This window comes from Neodiprion pinetum, chromosome 3 (assembly GCF_021155775.2).
Source record: "Neodiprion pinetum isolate iyNeoPine1 chromosome 3, iyNeoPine1.2, whole genome shotgun sequence".
NCBI lineage: Eukaryota > Metazoa > Arthropoda > Insecta > Hymenoptera > Diprionidae > Neodiprion > Neodiprion pinetum.
The window spans coordinates 16,528,516-16,551,639 of record NC_060234.1 but is presented as its reverse complement, the minus strand read 5'-3'; the positions used below and the strand labels follow the sequence as shown (position 1 = coordinate 16,551,639).

General features: G+C 40.2%; 1 protein-coding gene across 1 annotated transcript; it reads right to left on the bottom strand.

Moving 5' to 3' along the window:
* Positions 1-1,666: 1,666 nt before the first annotated feature.
* On the bottom strand, positions 1,667-2,320 carry LOC124214376 (uncharacterized). The gene has a single exon (XM_046616645.1). The coding sequence runs from the start codon at positions 2,318-2,320 to the stop codon at positions 1,667-1,669; it is 654 nt and encodes a 217-aa protein (XP_046472601.1).
* Between the last annotated feature and the right edge of the window lie 20,804 nt (positions 2,321-23,124).

The window sequence follows — 23,124 nt, the reverse complement described above, 5'->3', positions numbered from 1 at the left end:
CACACTCAACAACCTCACGTATAACTTTTATTACCGATATTGTGATCTACACACTCCGTTTAAACTAATCCACAAATTCTTTAAACAAATATGTAGTTGATATCTCAATCATCCAAACGGTTATTCAACCCTCATACTAACTTCTGGTTCTCCCCGGACGTAAAAGCGAAGTCGAACCAATTTATTCCTTACTGCTCGAGAATAAACGGCGTCCACGGACGTAACAATATTATAACTTCACTAAAAATTGTCCAATCTACAAAAATAAAAAGTATCTTTTTAAATCATGTGGTATTTATAGTCTGCCGACGGGAATGTTGTTTTATAACAATGAATAAATCACGGTATTTGAAAATTTAGCACATAATTTAAAGAAAAGAATTTGTGTTTAATAATTCATATAAAATTATCCAATCAAAAAATTAAAAAAACCTCTTTGTAAACTATAGAGAAAATAACTATCAAGAAATCAAAAAAAAGTTAAGATGAATCAAAATCGAATGACTGATTGTGCTTATGCTGTCTAAAAACATGTTCTGTTGAGGTAACCGTTGCTGTTTTGAGAGGAGAAGGAATAAGGCGTCCAGGAGTACACAATGATTATCAGTTTAAGGTCAACATTGGATTCTTTATTTTCGACTAGCTCTTACAATGGATCCAGAGCGACTGACGCGCGATCGGCACGCATGCTACTTTTCCACACAAGCTTATCTACGCATGCTCACATCCATACAAAGACAATGTTGTGGGCTCACTTCAACACTTCCGCCGTCTAAACATTTTCCATGTTTTTGTACCCGTTACAGCCTCATACTGTCATTGTGACATAGGAATCTGTTTCGTGGCAACGCTCTAGTGAATATATCGCTGCGTTGTGTTTCTGAAGACGTATAAACTACATGCAACTCTACTATCCCGACTCTACTATCTCGCGCAGCTGGTGATACCGTAGGTTAATATGTTTAGTTCTTTCGTGGAACTCTCGATTTTCAATCAAATGAATTGTGCTCTTATTCTCAGTAGTATAGATATAAGAGTTCTAACTTGAAAAATAGCGGCGTACCGGCAGAGAAGTCCCAATTCCTACCTTACCGACAGTCGGGATGTTACCTCCGCGCTAGTAAGCCCTACCTGCGATATTGTTACCGACTGTAAGGTTGACTTAGATGGGGCCACCCGTATTTTTGCTCGATTTCACCGACAGACAGTTTGACAAGGAAATTTTTGTGTTGTCGAATGAGCAGCCATTTTGATTTTTTCGCCGTCGGATAAGCAAACACTTCAAATTCTTACCGTTAGATGGCGCACATTTTTTACTGACCGAATTGTTATCTTCGATCTTACCGACAGTTGGTGTCATTGGGTGTTGCCGCAGGTTTGTCGGATTATCGATCAATCGATATTCCACCGATCGACTGCGTTGTTTCCAATGCTCGCCGCAAGATGGTGACTTTCTTTATCATGTGGTTGGGTGAAATAGAACGTTTCAAAAAATAACAATTGTATGCTCTGAATAGATGTTTTTTATTTATCAGCTATTACATTCTGTTTTCAGCTTGTACATAATAATGTTAATAGATCATGTTATTTTAAATTGAGCAAATAACCTTCCACATATTTTCTTCATTCGCACAATAATAATTAAACATTTAATCCCAAAATTGACTTATACTAATTCCTTGACCGTGCCACTAATCGGGCTGTACTCGATGATACGATCGTGCAAGATCATGCAATAGGCTGCAGTGTTTGCGGGAAATTCTACGCTCGCTTCAAATTCCAATCGAATATCCACCGGTCCGGTTTTCAACGATTCATTCTGTTTCGAGCAACCGATAACGATAAGGGGAGCTTGGTCTATGAATTCACGCTTCGATAACAAAGGTTCGGCTTCTTTGTTGTAGTAGGCCGTTTGAAACTGGTCATACATGTCATAGAGAATGGCGTACTGATTATTGGATATATCGAGATTCAAATTTCCATACGGATAACACTGCGAGTTGAGGAAGAGTTTCACATCTCTGATTCGACAATGATCAAATTCGCTAGCATTTTTCTGGAGATCGTTTCTTCTTGCAGTTTGGAATCCCAGAAGGACATACCTCGGCTCCTCTAACTGGGTCGATATTTTGACCGCCCACACATGTCGGGTCGTTGACGGAAGCATCGGATACACGTACGTTTCCCAAGAACGAAAACTCATGGATATGGCTGGGTCCTTGGGCATGTAGTTCAGCAGTTGGATTTTCGGTTTATCAGCCAGTTTGATGTATGGCAGCAACTCCTCGATTTTATTAAGGGTAATTTTAAAGTTTTCCATGGGTAGGGTGTGAATCACAGTATTCAAATCAGTGTTGGAACGTGTAAGAATCAACTCGTGTTTAGCATTGACGATGACTCGACAATAATCTTCGGCGAAGCCCAGTATATAATTCACCGGTAGAACAACGTTTAAATTTCCAGAAGCATCAGTTAGTTCGGTTCATCACTCAACTAACCGGTATTTTCCAGACTATATTACTGCCCGGTCTCAAGGATAAGTGTCCCTTCATAACGCTGGTGGTACCAACATTTTTATTCCGATTGATGTCCACACCGTTCAACTTGGAGTGAACTCCTTCAAACAAATGGCAAATAGCCATATTGATCAATTTCGTAGTCGTCACCGCAATCATACCATCACCCTTTGTGATTTTTCCGTGAATGTGGAGAGAGCTTTGATTGGGCAGTAGGCACAAGTCTTGATGTTGAACAACAATATGGATTTCATCGTTATTTTGGAAGGTGGATGATGCAAACGTCTGATGAGCATGAATCTCAGAGTGCGCAATCGATTCGTCGAATACCACAGGTTTCTGTATTCTTGTCATTTCTTCCATGGTAACACGCACAGGATCCAGTGAATACAAATTCTTATTTTCCAAAATTTCCACATAATAAAAGGCTTAGGCTCTGAAGAAACCGAACGTTCAGAGCCTCGTTCGGGATGTAAGCGTTGTCAGAGGTGCTGGGCGACTAATGATTTTTGACAATGACGGCTCACTTTTATAAATTTTGCCCAACTTTTTCGTCTCAAACACGATTCCCATCATTTTAGTGATTTCACATGTAAACACACGGTTATCGTTTCGCCGCGAAAATCAATCAGCTCGTCGTCTCGATCGACTATTCTCAGCTGTAAATGATGTATCGACTGTACGGCGATTGGTAGGTAAATGACGTTGCCAAGCATTTTGACAATCTTATATCCTGATAAAATGGTTGGGCAAAATTCGTGAATCGTGTGAGCTTGACGCTCGTTTATGTACGCCCCTGTGGTTATGTTGCACTTAACGCGTAAAATATCAACCATCAGTATGGCTACCGGTAATTCTGATTTATGCGTAGCTTCTCGTGCTAAATCAACCGCTTTAAATCCCAATAATCGACTGATAGAACCTTTGGGTTTGAAGTCTACGACTTGATTGCACATGACTTCACTGCTCAGCTCGTTGTCGTTGACTCTCAGACTAAGGGTGATATCGGCGGGTAGCTCCTTACGCAGAAAATTTTCAATATCCTTAATTTTATAGCTTCCCGTGTGTATCGTGATGACCTCTCTGCTGTTGTCCGCTTGTTTCAGGTAGAATTTATTTTACGTCTCATGAATATGGAGTATTGAATTGAATGTCAGGAATACGATGAGTCCGAGAACATAGTTTTTCTCCGGTAATAACTCAACTGGGGGGAAATATTGAGCCTCCAGTACAGAGGATGTACCTGACAGTGTTAACGTCAACGATTCCGACATGACAAATGCTTGCTCATGTGACACTTGTCTTTTCATGACTGTCCGCTGAGAAATTTGAGACACGAGTGGCCGCAAATCACAGTATCATATTCTTGATACCTCTTATGATTGTATTTTACGCTACCAACACCGAGATACTTCATCAGATCCGTAGGTTGTTTCAAATCACCGAAACTATCGAAATACACAACGTGATCGCGATTTTTCTTATACGCAACTCAATGTGTCCCTGAACCGTTTTTATTGTCAAGATTAATAATTGCAGATTCTCGCATTTTTGGCCCTGATTTCGGTAGATCATTTCGCATGAAAACGCCACGAAAATGTGAAATTTTTATATTTTCAGCATATTTGAGTAAATTAATGTCGGTGAGAACTCTGTGTGGTAGCTTTGCTAGTTTTTTGCCGGTCGTAAATACGGACCCATGCCGCTGCGGTAGGGGCTCAGGTATAATCCCTTGCCCAGCGCAATCGCCTCCATTGTTGCATTGTGCCGTTTGGTTCCGTTCAAGCGATGTTTGCGATACTAGCTTCGTTGAACGCTTTAGCTATACCCGCGGCACCACCCGCAAAAGCTCCAGTAGCGCTTAGACTGGCCAGAGTTGGAACGAAGAGCTGTAGGATGCAGCCAATTTTATCAGGCACAGGTATCACGCGAGGCACACGAACATTCTTCCCAGTCCCACGCGCGGCCGCACGAGCACCCGCTAACGCCGAGTCGACAGCTTCATGATCCGGTTGCATGGCGACCTTTGCAGTTGTGATGATGGATTCAAGATTCACCGTTCTCTTTCGCTGTTTACTCTTCCCGCCTGCTGCAGATTTCTCTGTTGCAGCCGCTCCAAGTTTCGACCGCTTCACAGCTAAGCCCATTGCAAGCTTAGATTCAGCTTTTATAGTGTTGCTGACTCCCCAGACGACAGCCTTTTCACCCATACTAGCGTCCTTGGCCATTCCACGCCTTCTTACCGAGCACTTTGTCGGCAAGATTTCTCGCTGCGATATCTTGATTCCTTGCGTATGCAATGTCATGGTCTTCACATGCAGCGTCCAGCAGATTGATTCCCAGATCACCACGTGCCAACCTCTTGGTCAATTTCGTTCTGGGTCCGCAGTGCTGATACCCAGGCACGTGCAATTCAACAGGAAGATGATCGATGATATTATTTAGCAAACCACCACCGCGCCTCTTTCGTGTGCACCTCCTTATAGTTGGGAAACAACTAACGAGAGTTCTATACACGGATGAATTTATATGCTGTCATCTTAGTTCTCGTTGTCATGGTAACCTAGCATCATGAGATCTTAAGATCAGCCTGATAAACTGCCTGTCGCAAATTTCGACAAAATGGTTCGGCGTGGAAAAAGGAAGATAGAAAAACCTTATGTAAACTTGTTGCCAAATATCGCGAGTGCAATTTTAGCAGGCCGTCCAATTGTGGTAAAACTAACGCTCTCTTCTCACTCGTCACCCACGGCAATGGATTGCGATTCGAAAATGTCTACGTTTATTCGAAATCTCTCATTCAGCCAAAGTGAAATATCGAAAGCATGCGATGTCATATGTCGGAAGCACAAGTTGCTCAAGTTGGACAAGGACACGACCGAACAGGTTACGGGAGAGGTATTTAAGCCTTTAGTAAACCGTTGCAAGAATTGGTGGATACCTCAAAGCTGCAGCAGCAGCAGCATATCAAACAAGAAATCAAAACGGAACTACCGGATGTTACAATGAAAGAAAAAAGAAGAAAAAGATGGCGAGAGCACCGGGAATGATGATGATGAGGAGGATGAGGATATGGACGATGGGAATTTCATGGATACAAATGATAAAACACTAAAGTTTGGTGAAATTTCTACTACAAGTACGCCGGTGAAGAAAACAACGGATTCCATGGCGCGATATCTGAAAATTTTCAGCACAAGCAAAAAAAGGGATTTGGATACCAAATACGGTATTCGAAAGTTGACAGAAGGTATGATAATTGGTGATACGCCAATCAGTTTTATTGATAATCTGATCAACGTGGAGGATATAAGTTACGGGAGAACACCTGGATTACTTGAATGATTATTGAAAAAATCGCCCGATGCATCGATTCTAAATGACGCGGACAAGAATGATCACATTAAAATTGTAACGATGACAAATGCGCATCGAAAATTTTACCAAGCCGGTGGAAGTCTTCGAGACGATTCAAAAAGCGCAAAGTATAGAAATTTTATCGCGCAACAGGTCAGCTCGCCGAAAAAATCTGGTTAAGTCTCACCCAACTATAAAATTGCGCGAAAGGAGGGGCAAGATGTTTATTACGTCTACTGAGATGATCCAAATGAAATTGTAGATCGTCTTTGACTACTTATGGCGTCGCAGGCTGTAGGCAATACCAGCCATTTCAACGAAATAGTCGCTATCATTGAAGAGTTGAGGGAAGCTGGAATCGTTTATTAGCGGCAGATCAATATAGAATCATCATTTCTTCAGTGACCGTCCAGTGATGAGCATAGACATATTTGGGCGACATTCGAAGCGTAGTGGGGGTAAAAACTTTATTGGTGGACCTCCAGGCGTAGGATTCAAAATCACCCCCGCCAATCAGTATGATCTGGACGGTAAACGATTGTGTAACATAGCCGACCCATAACAGTCTAACGATGCTGCTTCTGCAAAATTCATGATGAATGTTTTGCAGCAGACAATTGATACTCTTGAGAATATTATGCGAAATGCGTGCGGTGTACTTGAAACCAAAACCGACGCTTTGGAGGCTAAGATTGTTGCTCTGGAGACCATGGCCGGCGCTAGTGAGCTGAGAATCATTGACAATGACAAGCGGCTGCAAGCGAATACTGAGAAGTTGAATGCGATCAATGGAATGATTTTTTCAAGAAGCCATCTTGCGTTACAGTTAATGAAAAATATGGATGTCAGATCGACATGGTTGCAATACACGTTTTATCAATCGTTCGGGGGAAAAAAAGGTGAAGCCACGTATCTTGAAGCTGTGAAACGTCAGGACGCTGCGAAACATTAAGTGGACCAGACTAACACTTTCATCTATGAATCGGCTTTAGCCGTACATACACGTCCGGAAACTTCATCAAATATATATATGTCAAGAATGACGATATAATGAAGTTGCCGTTCGACGCTGTCTTATATTGTTCCGAAGGGCGGCTGTTATCAAAAAGAGGAACGAAGAATTAGTAAACAAGCAAACCCGGAATTGAATTGACGTGTCGATCAAATATTTAAATATTGATTCTCTTTCAAAGTTTTGTTAATTGAAGTATTAAGTTTTGCCTTGTTAACAAACGGTGGTTTGTTGTAATGCTCGTTGATTTTCCTTTATCAGATTCTAGAGATTGAAACTTCATGTAATTTAAAGATTGATTCGTGATCGGTCACGGATTGAGTGCAGGGTACGGGAGATAAATAAGTAATCTAGATCAACATTGAACTTAATAAAATAATTTAAAGTCTAGTTTAGTAAAACATTTAATTACAATGGTTTGCGTGTGTCTCGCGCGATGCTCTCAGAAAGACTCCCCTCTCAGACCCAATGTCGAGGTGTCAGTTGTTTACACGAACAGACGATTTTTGTGTATGTGTCGCGTGGTTAAATGTGTACAATATGTGTAGAATCAAGAGAATTTTCTATAACGTCTATTATTTCTGAACATCCCGCCCGCCTTCGACGATCCCCGTCGAATGATCCATAAATGGCAAGATGCTGAGCTTCGCTAGATGTCTAGTTAGCGTCGATGATGATGTACGTAATTTGACAACACTGATCTTTCCGTCTGAGCCAGGTAGGCATTCCATGACTCTTCTCAGAGGCCACTTGCTAGAAGTAGATAAGTTAGTTCTCAAAAGACAGATATCTCCCACTTGAACAGGTTGTTGCTCCGTTTCCCATTTCGGTCGGTATTGAAGTTCGTGCAGGTAATCTGCAGACCATCGTTTCCAGAAATCTTTTTGCATTTTTCTGATCATTTTCCAGCGGAATAAGATCGATATCGACGGGTCGAAGACAGAAGGTTCCGGTATACATGTAGTTGGAGCTCCGATCAAAAAATGAGCTGGTGTGAGTACGTCGAGACAAGTCGGATCATCGCTCAGTGAATTAATCGGTCTCAAGTTCAAACAGGCTTCGATCTGAGCTAATATGGTTGACATTTCTTCAAATGTTGGAGTCACTTCTCCAATGACTCGTTTCAAATGAAATTTAACTTACTTCACCGCTGCTTCCCAAATACCACCGAAGTGAGGGGCAGAGGGTGGATTGAATTTCCATTCCGTTCCGTCGTTGGCTAGAAGATGAGCAATTTCTTGATTTTGAATCGATGCTTGCTGAAAAAGCTCTCGGAGCTCTCGATCAGCTCCGACAAAGTTCGTGGCGCAGTCGCTGTGTAAAGTGGCACAGATGCCTCTGCGGGCAGTGAAACGGCGATAAACATTGAGAAATTCTTCAGTTGAGTAGCTGGATGCAGCTTCAAGATGAACTGCTTTAGTTGAGAAACATACAAAGACTGAGATATGGCCCTTGTATGATTTGGTGCCACGACCGTGAGATAGACGAAGATTGATTGGTCCAGCGTAGTCGACAACACTATGCAGAAAAGGTCGTTGCGGTCGTACCCTCGATGCTGGTAGATCGCCTATGAGTTGCGTCATCGGTCGAGAATTTTGCCACCAGCATGGGAAACATTGAAAAATGATCGATTTTACAGCCCTGCGGCCATGTATCATCCAATATTTCTGTCTTAAAAAATTCAAAGTAATCTGAGTTCCTCCGTGCATAGTCCGTTGATGAGCATCCCGGATCAAGAGCTTTGCAAATGTCGATTCATTTGGTAAAATGAGGGGATGCTTTTCGTCTGGATGAAGGATAGAGTGACGTAATCGCTCGCCAACCTGTAGTAATCTTTCTTGATTCAGAAACGGAGATAAACGTAGAAGACAACTTTTTCGAGAAAGCGGTTGATTCTTCAACAAAGAGTTAAGTTCATTCGCAGAACAGATAGATTATATGTGACTTATCCAATACTTGCTTGCTGAGTGAAGCTGAGTAGGAGTAAGTTCTTGAATTTCTTGAGATTTTTTTTTATACTTAGATTTGCAGCGATGAATGAACTCTTGACATCTAGCCGTAACTCTGAATAATTTATTGAGTGACGAGAACTGGTTAACGAGGTCCCACTCCTTTGATACGATGTGAGCAACAACACATGCTACTGATCGTTGCTCCGGACAGTCGATGAGATGGTCAGAATTAACACTTGAGGGCCAAGCTTCGGCAGAGTCCGTCCAGAAATTCGGGCCGCATAGCCAGAGAGTATTTTCAGCGAGATCTTGAAGTGATGCTCCGCGTGAGGCTAGATCTGCAGGATTTTCTTCGCTTCGAATGTGATGCCAAGATGCATCTGGCAAGGTTTGCTGGATGTCCGATACTCGATTTGTTACGTACGTTTTCCACCTCGTTGGATATTCGTGAATCCAGGATAATGCTACCGTTAAATCTAGCCAAAGATTGCACCGGAGTGATTCAATTTGCGTAGTTTTTTGGATTCTTTTGACCAATCTGACAAGGAGAACTGCTCCACAAAGTTCTAGACGCGGCAGCGACACTTGTTTTAACGGAGATACTTTAATTTTTGCTAAAAGTATTCGAGTCATAACTTGATTTGCAGAGTCAATTGTTCTAAGATAAATGACTGCTCCGTAGGCTCATTCCGATGCATCGGCGAATCCGTGTAATTCTTGATGCTTGAGCGATTTTGTACTTCCGATCCATCGGGGTGTAGATATCATATCCAAACCATTCAGATGAGAAGTGAGATTATTTCACCAATCGAGGTGAAGTATGGGCAACGGGTCATCCTATTGTAAACCTGCATGCCATAGTGACTGCATAAATATTTTAAATCGAATGATGATTGGAGTTATCCAGCCGAGAGGATCATACAGTTGAGCCGTAAGAGATATGGCTTTCCTTTTGGTGATCGGATCGCTTGGTGCCTTAAAATTGGCATGAAATCGAAATGCATCATCAGCTGGTTGCCACAAGATGCCTAACATTTGATACTCTTCGAGTCACCATATCCGTTGCGATGAAGAGGCATGATCTTTGATAGGTACGGATTCAAGAAGCGAGGAATGATTCGATGTCCATTTGCTAAGATGCAAGCCGCCCGCCTTGAGAAGCTGCACCAAGTCGAAAATGAGGTTTTTTGTTTCTAGAAGATCGTCATCACCTCCGAGAATGTCATCGACGTAGGTATGATTCTTAAGAAGTCTAGATGCCCTCGGAAATCTTGATTCTTGATCAGATGCAAGCTGCAGCACTGAACGTATAGCTTGATAAGGAGAACTCACTAGATCATAAGTTACAGTTTCTGGTTGATATACCTTTATCGGTTCTTCCCGGGAGGTTCTCCAGAGAATTTTTTGATATCTCTGATCTTCGGCGATAAGAAACTGTCTAAAAAATTTCTTGATGTCGGATGAAAATACGTATCTAAACATCCGCCATCACAGCAAAATATCCACGATATCCGTTTGGAGTTTGGGACCCGGCAACAAGCATTCATTGATGTTGTAACCTTGATTGGGTTTGATCGATCCATTGAATACCACACGAAGTTTTGGTTCATCAGCGACTACCTTCAGCACTCCGTGATAAGGTAGATAAAACGAACTTTTGTCTCGTTTGATGCTACTTTCTTCTCCAATTAATTTCATGTGATCCAGAGCTAGATATCCTTCCATAAAATCTCTGTAGAGGCGATATAATTCTTGATTTGATTCGAACTTTCGTTCCATGTGCAACAACATTGATCGGGCTGCATTGAAGGAACAGCCAAGATTTGAGAGATTTTCGTTAAAAGGTAAGCAGAGAATGTACCTGCCTTCCTGATGTGACGATGAGTGTTGATAAAATGCTCTTCACACTGAGCCTCCTCTTGAGTGAGTTCTGTGATATTTGATGAAAGTTCTTCCTGTTCCCAAAATTTCTGCAACAAGTTTGAAAGATTCGTACTTACCAAGCATGATAGACTTGTTACAGTAGATAGAGACTGCGACGTCGCGTGTGAGGTGCTTTCTTCAAGTTTCGTTGCACCCGTGAGAATCCAACCCAAGGTTGTTTTTTGAATAATGAGATCAGCTATTGGGCTTTTCTTGAGGCCTGATAATATGATTTTCGTAAAAAGATCTACTCCGATAATCATTTCGATCGGATCAGAGGAGCTGAAGCGAGGGTCAGCTAGCTGATGATTTTCTATGAAAGCTAGATCTGATTTTACAGGTAAAGTTCGAGGCTGATTGTTTATCTGCTGCGGTAATACTAGTACATGAACTCTCCATTGCTCACTTGTCTCAATGAGCGATGAGATCAAGAACGTTGCCTCCATTCGGGCAGCTGGCGAGGGAGCAGCGCCGATACCTGAAACAGGGATACAGGTAGATTTTCTAGATAACTTTAACTTTTGAGCTAATGATTCCGAGATAAAGGAGGCTTGAGAGCAAGGATCGATGAGCGTTCGAATTCCCGTGCTCCTTCCTGATTCATTGATCGCCAACACTCTAGCCGTTGCTAAGATGACATTTTTCGGTGTCGATGCAAGTTGAGCTGCATGAACTACGACTGGTGGCGAGGGTGGAGTTGCCTGAGGAGCCGTTGATGTGCTGCTAGCCGCTTGAGAATCCGCTGATGATGACGGCCGATGTAGCAGCGTATTTTTCCTTTGCACTTGAAGCAAGTCTTCGTTGAGTGGCAGTTACGTACCTTATGCACGCCTAAACAGTTAAAACAAAACTTATTGCTTCGATTGGTTGGAATTCGAGGGATTCCTTTGATTTCAATTGGATGATGACATAGGTTTAGTTTTCCCTACTCGTTCCAGCGCCTTGATCCGAGTCAGCAGAAAGTCGTCTAGTTCATCGTAAGTCAGCGGAGTAGATGAACTGTCTCTTGATGTTTCCCAATCTCGTCGTGTTCGAGAATCTAATCGTTGAACCGTCGTGTAAACAAGAATGTCCTCGAATGAATTTCGATTTAGCGCCTTTAAAGTCTCGATCGCTTCCATGGTTCCGTCGTGGAGCGCCTTCAAACCTTGAGACGATTCAAGCGTGAGTTTCGGTTGATCGAAAAGTGCATCTAGACAGGCTGAAATTAAAACTCTTTTATTATCATAGTATTCAGTCAAGCGGTTCCACGCACGAGCATAATTTTTAGTTGTGATTGGGATTTTCTGTAATAACTTTGATGCTTCCCTTTCTAGACAGGACGACAAGTAATGCATGCCGTAAATTTATCCTTGAATGCCGTCCATCCAGAGCAATCACCCGAGAAACTAGGAGGATTGATCGAAGGAAACCTTCTACGTACCATTCTTGATATAACCTATTGTCCAGAGCCTGAGTCGTATGTTGACATTTGTGCGCTGGCGTTAGATGATGTGTTGATTCTGGCACTGACCGCTACTGTACTTCCTAATTTTCCAAGCGCTTCAAAAAATTTACCTCGTTCGTCTAGATAAGTTTCTTCTATCTCCGAAATAAAACTTGTCTTGAAATAATTTAAATCCTCGTCATCTTTCTTCATGATAAGTACATTAACCCTCTCTAGCGCCGTGTAACATTTCTGTCACAGACCGATTATCCGCCTACTAAAATTCAAGTATTCTTTCGAACCGATTTTGCGTCAATGTAACTTATCTGTAACAAACTAATGTATCGACTTAGTTTATCACAAAAAATGTAGATGGCATGTTCCTCCAATGGCAATCAGGCAAGATCAAACAGTGTACTGGCCCTTTTGGACAGTTTTGGATTATAAGTAAAAGCAATGGTTAATTGCACGAAGACTTTTATTAAAGACAAGTGTTTTAATAGGTTTAGATAGGTAACGCACACTATTTTTAATAGAACAGTACTCGCAGTGTTACCAGCATAGAAATATAAAAGGAAAAGAACATACACCTATTACATTGTTACCAACACCCCCCCTCAATGTAATATACCCTTACAATAGATATTTATTTATAAACTTATTCATACAGACCACAGTTTTTAATAAACCTTGATAGTAAATTTTTATTTAACGCTTTTGTGAACATATCTGCGGTTTGGTCTTCAGTTTTAATATATTTTAAAATTATTTTTCCGCTTTTGATCAACTCCTTTATAAAATGAAATCTTATATCAATATGTTTTAATCTTTTAACACTTTCAGTGTTCGCTACCATTATGGCACTCTGATTGTCACAAAACATTGTGACAGGACACACTTTTACAATATTGAAATCTTTAAGCAAGTTAATTAGCCAGCACGCCTCACTAGCAGCCATACTGATGGCTATGTATTCTGACTCGGTAGAAGACAGACTGACACTGGCCTGTTTTTTTGAAGACCAAGAAATTAAACAATCTGCAAACATGAAACAATAGCCAGTTGTCGACCTTCTATCCTTCAAATCTCCTCCCCAATTAGCATCACAATATCCCAATAATGAGTTGCTATTACATTGATAAACAAGTTTGTAATTAGTAATATATTTTACATATCTTAATACTCTCTTTAATGCAGTTAATAATGCATTATTTGCATTATTTTGGTACCTGCTTAACATTGACATAACAACACACAAATCAGGCCTTGTCCCTGACACTGCATAAGACAAGCAACCTATAATTTGTCTACATTTTCTTTCAATGTTTTTATCAATTACAGACTCGTTTTTTTCTTCTAATATTTTAGTGTTAAAGTTCAAATCCATTGGTGTACATATTTCTTTACAATTTTGCATATCAAATTTTTGCAATACATTTTCCAAATATTCCTTTTGATTTAATTCAGTAATTCCTGTATCTAAATCTTGTTTTACATGAATACCTAAGAAGTTTGAAACTAACCCTAAATCCTTCATTTTAAATTCATTATTCAATAGTGACTTAAGATTACATATTTGTTTTTTATTATTACCAAACATTAGTAAATCATCTACATACAGTAAAACATATATTTTTGCATTACCTTCACATTTTGTGTACAGACAAGAATCACTTTTTGATTTTATAAAACCTTGTTTCATAATTACTGAATTAAATTTATCATTCCAGTATTTTGGTGATTTTTTTAACCCATACAGAGATTTATTTAACTTAACAATCTTTTTATTGTCGCAATATGCACCTTCTGGTAATTCTAAATACACTTTTTCATCAATATCTCCATATAGGAAGGCTCCTGTAACATCCATTTGACTAATCGGTAAATTTAGCTTTGCTGCTATACAAACGAATAATCTGAAAGTTGACAATTTAGCTACTGGTGCATATATATCATATAAGTCCATTGTATCACACTGCTCAAAACCTCTCGCCACTAATCTAGCTTTATACTCTACATTATTATTCGAGTTTTTGATTTTAAATACCCACTTACCACCTACTGTCCTTTCAGTAACAGGTTCTTCACAAACAGCCCAAGTGTTGTTTTCTTTCAAAGTTTTTAATTCTCTTTGAACTGCTTCTTGCCACTTATTTGCGTCTCTTCGTTGCATGGCATCTTGGTAAGTCTTTGGTTCATTTCCTTCGACATAGACATGATGACATTTGTAAAATGACGTCTGTTTCCTTATTCTAGTACTCTTCTCACGGGTCGGTCTTTCTTCATTATCATCATAGCTGGATTCTTCATCACTGGAACATGGTACATAGACACTGTCACCTTCACTAGATACGTTGAAGGTTTCCTCTTCCTGTACAGGCGGTACTTCATTCTCATTTTCCATCCTTTTTTTTTCATCTTCATTCTTCTCTTCTCTGTCTTTAGTATGCCTTTGACTTGTCTCTTCCTTCTTCTCCACGGTATTATCCAGCATGACTAATTGCTCCTTCTGTTTCATCCCTTTTTCTAGAAATACAATGTCTCTTTTTACTTCAACGCTATTCTTTTCCGAGAAGAATATTCTGTAGCCCTTGACATCTTCGCCATACCCAACCATGACTCCTTTCTCTCCTTTAGGGTCCCATTTTCTCCTCTTCTCCTTTGGAACATGGACATACACAGGATTTCCGAAAATTTTAAGACCCGTTATATCAAATTGTTTGCCTGTCCACGTTTCATATGGGGTTTTTCCTGTTTCGTTGCTTTTACTTGTTCTATTTATCACATATGCTGCAGTATGAACAGCTTCTGCCCACAGCTTCTTGGGCAAACCTGCTGCACACAACATTGTACGTGCTGATTCTATTAGAGTTCGATTCTCTCTCTCTGCCTTGCCATTTTGTTCAGGTGTATATGGCACTGTGGTTTGATGAGTTATTCCGCGTTTCTCGAACAGGTTTTCCAGTTCTTTGTTCACAAACTCTAATCCATTATCGCTTCTAAAGCACAGTACTTTGTTTTTGGTTACATTTTCGGCCTTGTACAAAAAATTCTCAATACACTTTCTCACTTCATCTTTGCCTTTTACAAAGTACACTGATCTGTAGTTTGAGTAGTCATCTTTAAGAATAACAAAATATCTGGAGCCTCCCACGGATGGTACCTCCATGGGTCCGCAAGTATCTGCATGTATCAACTCACATGGCTTACTCGTTTTATTTTCACTGGCACTGAAAGGCAAACGCTGTATTTTGCCCTCCAAGCAACCTTCACACTTAAAGTCCGCGTCTTTTACTTTAATGTTGTTGTTTTTAAGCACTGTTCTCACATACTGTAAGTTTTGATGAGCAAGTTTTTCGTGCCACTCTTTAAGTCCCGATTTCACTTCAGTCGCATTTGCTATCTCACACTTATAACGCACGTCCATATAGTACATATCTCCGTTACGACACGCTACGGCACACACAGTATTTTTCTTGTAAAATTTACACAAGTTATTGTCCACTTTCACAACATAACCTCTTTCTGTCGCGCATTTGACAGAAAACAGGTTTGTTTTTAATTCCGGAACGAAGAGTACGTTGTCTATGGTTGTGTTCACCCATTCGCGGCCATTAAATACCTCTAGCGCCACCTGTCCGAATCCGAGTGCACTAATTTCCTCGCCATTTCCAATGATCACTGTTTTATTGTTCGACGATAAATATGTTGTAAATAGGTTGCGATCACGGCACATATGTTGACTAGCGCCCGAGTCCACTAACCACTGAGATTGTTGGACGTGTCTATTTACATTCATCACCATAAATGCGTTACTTTTACTGTCTTTTTCCCGATTCTTCTTGAAATAGCACTCACTTTTAGTATGTCCCACTTTATTGCAGTAATAACACCTTTTTACCGGTCTATTGTCGTGTCCCGAACCCTTGTTTTGATTACACTCACTTTGATAATGTCCCAGCTTATTGCATTTATAACACTTAATGTTTTTCTTAGCTACAAACGCCGATGCTGATGAGTTTTGAGGCTCCTTTTCGTTTATTCGTTCCTCTTCTATCAATAATCTCGCGACGAGATTATCTAGCGTTTGTTTCTCGTCCGGCGCGGACTCCCACGCCGACACAAAATGCTTATACGCATCTGGAAGTGACATTAGCACTTTTGTTATGACGAACCTTTCTGAAATGTCTTCTCCCATCTGTTTGAGCTGGTTTCTTAATTCTTCTATTTTAGATAAGAATGTAGACATCGCGGTGCCCTCCTCGTACTTATATTGAAAGAAACGTTGTTGAACTATATGGATACTTGTTTCAGATTTTTGCTCATACACACTCGCAAGTTTTCGCCACATTTCCGCTGACGTAGTACAAGTTATGATATGCATCATCACGCTTTCCGACATCCTTGTAACAAGCCATGATTGAGCCTTCGCGTCTTTCTTTTCCCATGCAGCCTTCTCACCCACCGCCTCTGGTTTCACACTTCTTCCGTCTGCGACCTCTAGCAAACCTTGACCCCGTAGTAAAACGACGGTTTGAAACTTCCAAATATTCCAGTTAGATGCTCCTTCGAGCCTTGTGTGCGTCTGGAGTCTAAAACTATTGTCGTTTTCCATCTTCCTGTTCGTCCCGACCTTGCTTGTTGCTTACTCGCTCGCAACTATTTTCATTTTCTAACCTCAATGCCACGCACTCGGCGAAAAAAAAAATTTCCTTGACGAAACAGTTGCTTTTTACTTCTTCTTAGGTTTATATGTCTGGGCCCATAACCTTTTGGATTATAAGTAAAAACAATGGTTAATTGCACGAAGACTTTTATTAAAGATAAGTATTTTAATAGGTTTAGATAGGTAACGCACACTATTTTTAATAGAACAGTACTCGCAGTGTTACCAGCATAGAAATATAAAAGGAAAAGAACATACACCTATTACATTGTTACCAACAGACAGAAAAGAGAACACGCTGCAAATTTCCAAACTGCTCTGGTGTCGCACAAACAATGTGCGAGAAATTTGGCGTTGCTCTATGCTACAATAAACACAACAATTGCTTCATACAATTTCACCTAAGTTAAGTTACACTTTTGATGCAGTGTGACATTTCTGTCACACACCCTTTAACCCTATTTTTTTCGAATAAATAAACAAAATATCATTTTTCCAGAAACATGTGTATTTTTATTTCATTTGATCAACATTTTCCAGTACTTATTTTGAAATTTTAACATCTTGCGCTACAGCGGGTGAAGTATGATTCCTCTTTGTCAGGATCGAAATTGGCTCCCATAAAGCAATCATTCGCTTGGGCGTATATTATTCGAACACTGCGCCACACCACCCCATAGGCTTCTCTCGATAAACAACACCATTTTGGGGTCATCTAAGAGTTAGAGATTGACTCCGGTATGCTTCAGCATAGCATCGCATTCAAGCCCCGGTGCGTTGTAGTAATGCAGGGGGTTTAAATCGTACGTTTTCATGCAACTAGCGCGGAAATTTTCAAATATATTAGCAAGCAAAAGGACGTCTGTTTTTAAATATAAATCCGAGTACTCGCCCAACGTATTCAGATTAAATTCATCCCAAACGTTTTTCGCGTGCTGGTAATCATACTCCGTTACGTGTGAATCGCTGAGGGCTGAATAGAAATCTTCTTTACACGGTATAATTCTAATTCATCCAGTTTTTCCCAACTATCAACGTACTCGTTTGGAAAAACACCCTTACGAGTAATCAAATCGAATTTTTCGAGATCGCGGTAAAACTTACGAGTTATCCCCTTATCCGCCGCATCGATGTACGAGGTAAAGTTCTCCACGCTACTTGCCATAAACCACAACGAATCTATGAATCTTAAGCTCATGAGAGTTCCATCAACCATTTGCGTGAACGAGATGTAGTTTTCTTTGTTAACGGGCAACAGAGGTTATTCTACCGATTCTTTTCAAAGGTGAAGATTTTATTACAAAATAGGAATCATAACCCGACAAATTGTAGAACACCAAGGGAATGGTGTGTGTCTTCTGGAAATTTGAATTGCACCCCTTGTGAGCGGGGCCGCGATACTTACCCGTGAAATGACAGTAGGTATACAAGGCCGGTTCTGCGTAGAAACAACTTCTTTACCGGCAAATCCAAACGCAAACCCTTGAAGGTTACCCAGACGCAAACCTTCGAAGGTTACCCCCGCTCCTCGTAAGATAAGATGTGCTTTGCTGATCGATCGTCGGTGAAAAAAATCTTCTAAATGACCATGATCGTCGGTAAGAAATCCCCCAAATGACTGTGATCGTTGGTAAAAAATCCCCGAAATTGCCATAGTTTTCATTCCACGTGCGTTCTTCGTCGGTAAGAAGTGTGTGAAATTAGCTATCAGTTACCTTGAATCTTACTCTTACCAGATAAATAGCGCTCTCGGTTATCATGCTCATCGAGCGGGATCAAGTAACTACATTACCGAGCGCACCCGTGAACCCTCGAGCATTCGAGCGCACCCCGTGAATCTATGGACGTTCGACCGAGAATCCTCGCACGTGTCAGATTTTGAGAGCTTGCAGAAGGTTCGAAAAGATTCTTTGACGATCGAGAGGTTTCGAGGGGGAGGTACACGTTGGAAGGCTCATGCAACGACCTTGAACTAATTTTAGGTCGACAAACAATTCTCGGAATCGTCCGACGAAAACAATACTTGGAATCGTCCAACGAGATTAGATTTGACGTTGAGCGGCCTGTGGTTAAAGGATTTCGGTGCAACGTTGAATTTCTGGAAAGTTCCGCAGACGTTTTGTCTGTATCTTATGAAGCTTCTCGAAATTTCTAAAGGATTGTGCGCTTGATGGGAGAAATGCGGCTATGAAAGTCAAAATTTCACGCCAGAACATTAGTCTTACATCTCCGCTAATCAGCACTTCGAAACTAAGAGAACTGTGGCAGCAAATAGATACGCTCGATAGGAGAAATGCGGCTATGAAAGTCAAAATTTCATGCCAGAACATTAGTCTCACACCTCCGCTAATCAGCACTTCGAAACTAAGAGAACTGCGGCAGCGAATAGATATACATATTCTTGAAAAATATAGAAAACTTGAAAAATATTATTGATCAAAAATTTGAACTCAACAAATTGATTGAAAAGTTAGAGTATTTGAACTTTAATAAAGAGTGAAAGCACAAAGTGAAAAAAACTGTCCAAAAAGTGGGTCTTACCAAACTCAATACAATTGGTAAACTGGAGGAATTTCCACCCACAAGAAAGCTGGTAGACTTGGAGATCTTGAAAAATTACCGAGTTAAAAGCGTAAGAAGAGTACAAACATGGTTCGGACAACGGGTGGCTATCGACATCGATGGTACGTTCAGCTTGTTCCTCCCAGCATAGATGGCGAAAGTCCTTTGCGAGGACGACGTTCTGTTCCAGAACATGGCGCAAGCTACCGAGGACGATCGACTGTTCGTGAGATACCTGGGTTGTCAGTACAACCAAGTGGAATTTGCGGATGTGTCGACTCTCGAGTAAGTTTCATCAAATAAACATCTTAATCGTTATCTCTGTTCCAATAATATGTATATGTATAGAAAAAGAATCAATCATAATAACAAATATCATTTAAGAGAATTATGGGGATGCTGATGATGATGATATAAATCAGTAAAACATGTTTTATTCAATAAAAATGTCTACAATTGCTTTTTTTCTCTTCAACCACGTTTTAATCCAGTAGTGATCTGAAACAGAGAAAAAATAAATAATGTAATTTTAGAAAATTCAAGAAACCTAGGATCATATAAGTTTCATAATTGTTATGGTAAAAAATAAAGAGAGCAAATAAATTTTGTCAACGTCATGAAACTGTCGTAGTACCCGATACTTTGAAAACTAAAAAATACATCATAAAAATAATATTATTAACCAACAAATGAATATTTCTTTCTTAGAGCATGCTAATTTTCTTACTGCAAAAAATATGAAAATGAAAAAAAAAAATGGTTGTTTTTTGTTACGATGTAATATCAGCTTACACTTCTCGAAACCACCAGGTTCCGTCATGTTCACGTTCAAGCAGCGTCAATACTGCTGCCTGATGAACATAAATGTCACTCTTGTTGTTCCGATATGCAGCGATTGCCATTTCAATTCCATTCATAAGTAAGTTAACCGGAAGTTGACATGCCCATTCTCACGGCACTCTGATGTTAGCCGTGATCCGAACGTATTCCATGTCTGAGAAAAAAAATAATAAAAAAAAGTGCGTGTGTCAACTCCGACGCACGACTGGAGTTTACTCCTTACGAACGATAATTATGATATATGTCGAATAGAAAAAGAAGGTAAATGAACGCATCTTTCGAAATGATAAGAGAAACAAACTGTAATTATTCGGATTATTTGTATTACTTCAAAAATTTCCAAGTTTTGAGTGCGCATTCGTAATAAGTGACCGCAAAAACCCCTGAGTACCAACTTTCTAAATTAATCAAAAATAATAAAAACACTGAATAAAAGATTTAGTTGATCGTATTTGAAATGTATATTATTCATAAATGTCAACGATAAGCTTACCAACTAACCGCATCCATGTGTTTTTCGGATTCTTCTTCATTATCATCTAAATCAATATCTTACATATTTTCAAATATTTTGATGCGATAACGTCACGTCTTATAAAATCATACGCAGGCACACAACACACACGTACAAACATACGCACACATTCAACTCTCACACCAGAGGTAGTGAATCACACAGTTAGACTACGAAGCACCGCACAAAGAAGAGATCTCGAGTATAGGATACGCTGTGTAATGTATTCAATCTCATTCTTTTGCACGTTCAATATATATGTTTGTCTCTTTCTATAACGCCTCAAGTTTTCGTGTTACACTAGATTTTACTCCTTATATAATTTCCGTACCGGGCCCTATAACTTGAATCGTTTCTTAAGGAGTAAACTCCAAAAATCGAAACACGCGTTTGAAATTTTGATTGTCTATCAATGAGCATTGAAATTTGTGAAAATAATTCCGTCAGAAATCCAAAGTCTTGATTGCCCATCACAGAACCTCAAGAAAAGAAAAAAAATTCTAATATTCTGATACAACTCATCGATCGAGATGATGATGACATTTTTTGAACAATTCGTTGAAGAAAGCTGAAAAAAAACGCACACACGCTAAATTATTTTTGTTGACTCAAGTAAAATCCCAAGTTGCACAAGGAACGTAAAGACTAGAACTGCACTGATTTCCATCACCCACCTGAACACGCTGCGATGATTCGACTGCAAACGATTTTCATCAGACGCATCAGGCATCCCACTCTTCGTACAGATTTCTCATGTGTTCAGGGTTACAATGAAACCTATATAAAATCACGAAGTGGTTGACACTTGTCGATTACATTTGCATAATATTTCTGTCTCATTCTGTTCTATTACACTAGTGCATAGGCCTCGAAATCGTGAACCCAACACCATAGGCAAAGTGGAACATCCTCATAACGCTCTTAGCGAATGATATCTACTAATACCACTACACTTTTGTGTATCACTCTTGCCATTAGTTCACTATCCCAGTTCTCTCGGATGTGAGGCGTCTGAGACTTTTTCGCCCAGTTCCAAGAACTGGCCTACCATCTTACACGCGCTGCAGGTTCGTTCTAGAAATATTTTGAAATTTCCGTTGAAGAATATTGCATACGGTTGTTCGCGAATTTTCGACAATGCGTGAGTCATGTTATTGCTTGCCCATAAAAGGGACCGTGCTAGTGTAGAGCAGTCATTCTGGAACAAGCCTTGTAACTATAGCTTTGTTAAAGGCCTTGTTTTTCTTTATTTTCTTCTTTGTATTTCAGGACTCATACACACTAATATTATTATAATTACGAAGATAAATAATAATGACTATTCGACTACGCGACTCGATCGTCGCCTAACGACGGCCATTAGCTACCGTACGCTTTACACGCAAATACGTCTGCTCTCTTTCGCTATTTGTTCGCAACTGCTAAAACCGCTCATCATCATGGCTGCACCCGCACCACACTTGCTTCCCTATCAACATCGCATTCGATCGACGCGCTATATATATATATATATATATATATATATATATATATATATTGTGACGTGGATTTTTCCCACTCCTCGGTCACTCGGAGAAAATGACCGAGAACTTACCGCGTGCACAATAATTTGGCGTCCACGATGTACCCTGGATCTAAAACAATATCGCAAAGTTTTTGTTGGGCGCCTGGCGTGATTAACACGCCTCGAAATCATTAATACGCTATTCCTCGGGCATATGCTCGATAGCTCAGTACCGCGGAGAGGGGAGGGGCAATTTTTGGAGAGAGAGAGAGACACTCGAAATATACATGCTATTCAACAAAAGTAAAATGAAACCTTATATTTCACAATAGCGGTGATACAAAACAAAAAAAATAAAATTCAAAAATCGCTCATCGCGAGTCTAAAACTAAACAGAAAATTACACGTAACCTACTCTATTTCTTACTCGAATGAGCTCGCGGCTCCCTAACTAGAACGTCCCTCGACGATCACAAAATCCTCATACGCAGTTCTCAATTTGCAACTTCGCCATTTGTTCTCCATGGCGATTATCGCTCGAAACGAAACTAAAACTAATTATTCGACGGTGCGCCGTCTGGTCTCGCAACTTAAAACACCATGCTCAAACTTCTCGTCTCAACTGCTGCGCAACGCAACGGCAATTTAGACTATACATCGCCTAACCTCGACTAAACACTATCTTAACTAAACGTAAACTTAACTAAGCGCAAGCACCACTACATTTAACTTCAACTATACACAAGCTCAAAGTAACTCAACTCAACCTACATTATCTTAACTAACGGGTACGGAACTCAATGCAGGCGCAACTAAACGTAACCTAAACTATACGCAGTCGCAACGCATCCG

Bases quoted from the DNA above. Each gene is read 5' to 3' on its own strand.
- LOC124214376 (XM_046616645.1), bottom strand. From the start codon at position 2,320: ATGGAAAACTTTAAAATTACCCTTAATAAAATCGAGGAGTTGCTGCCA.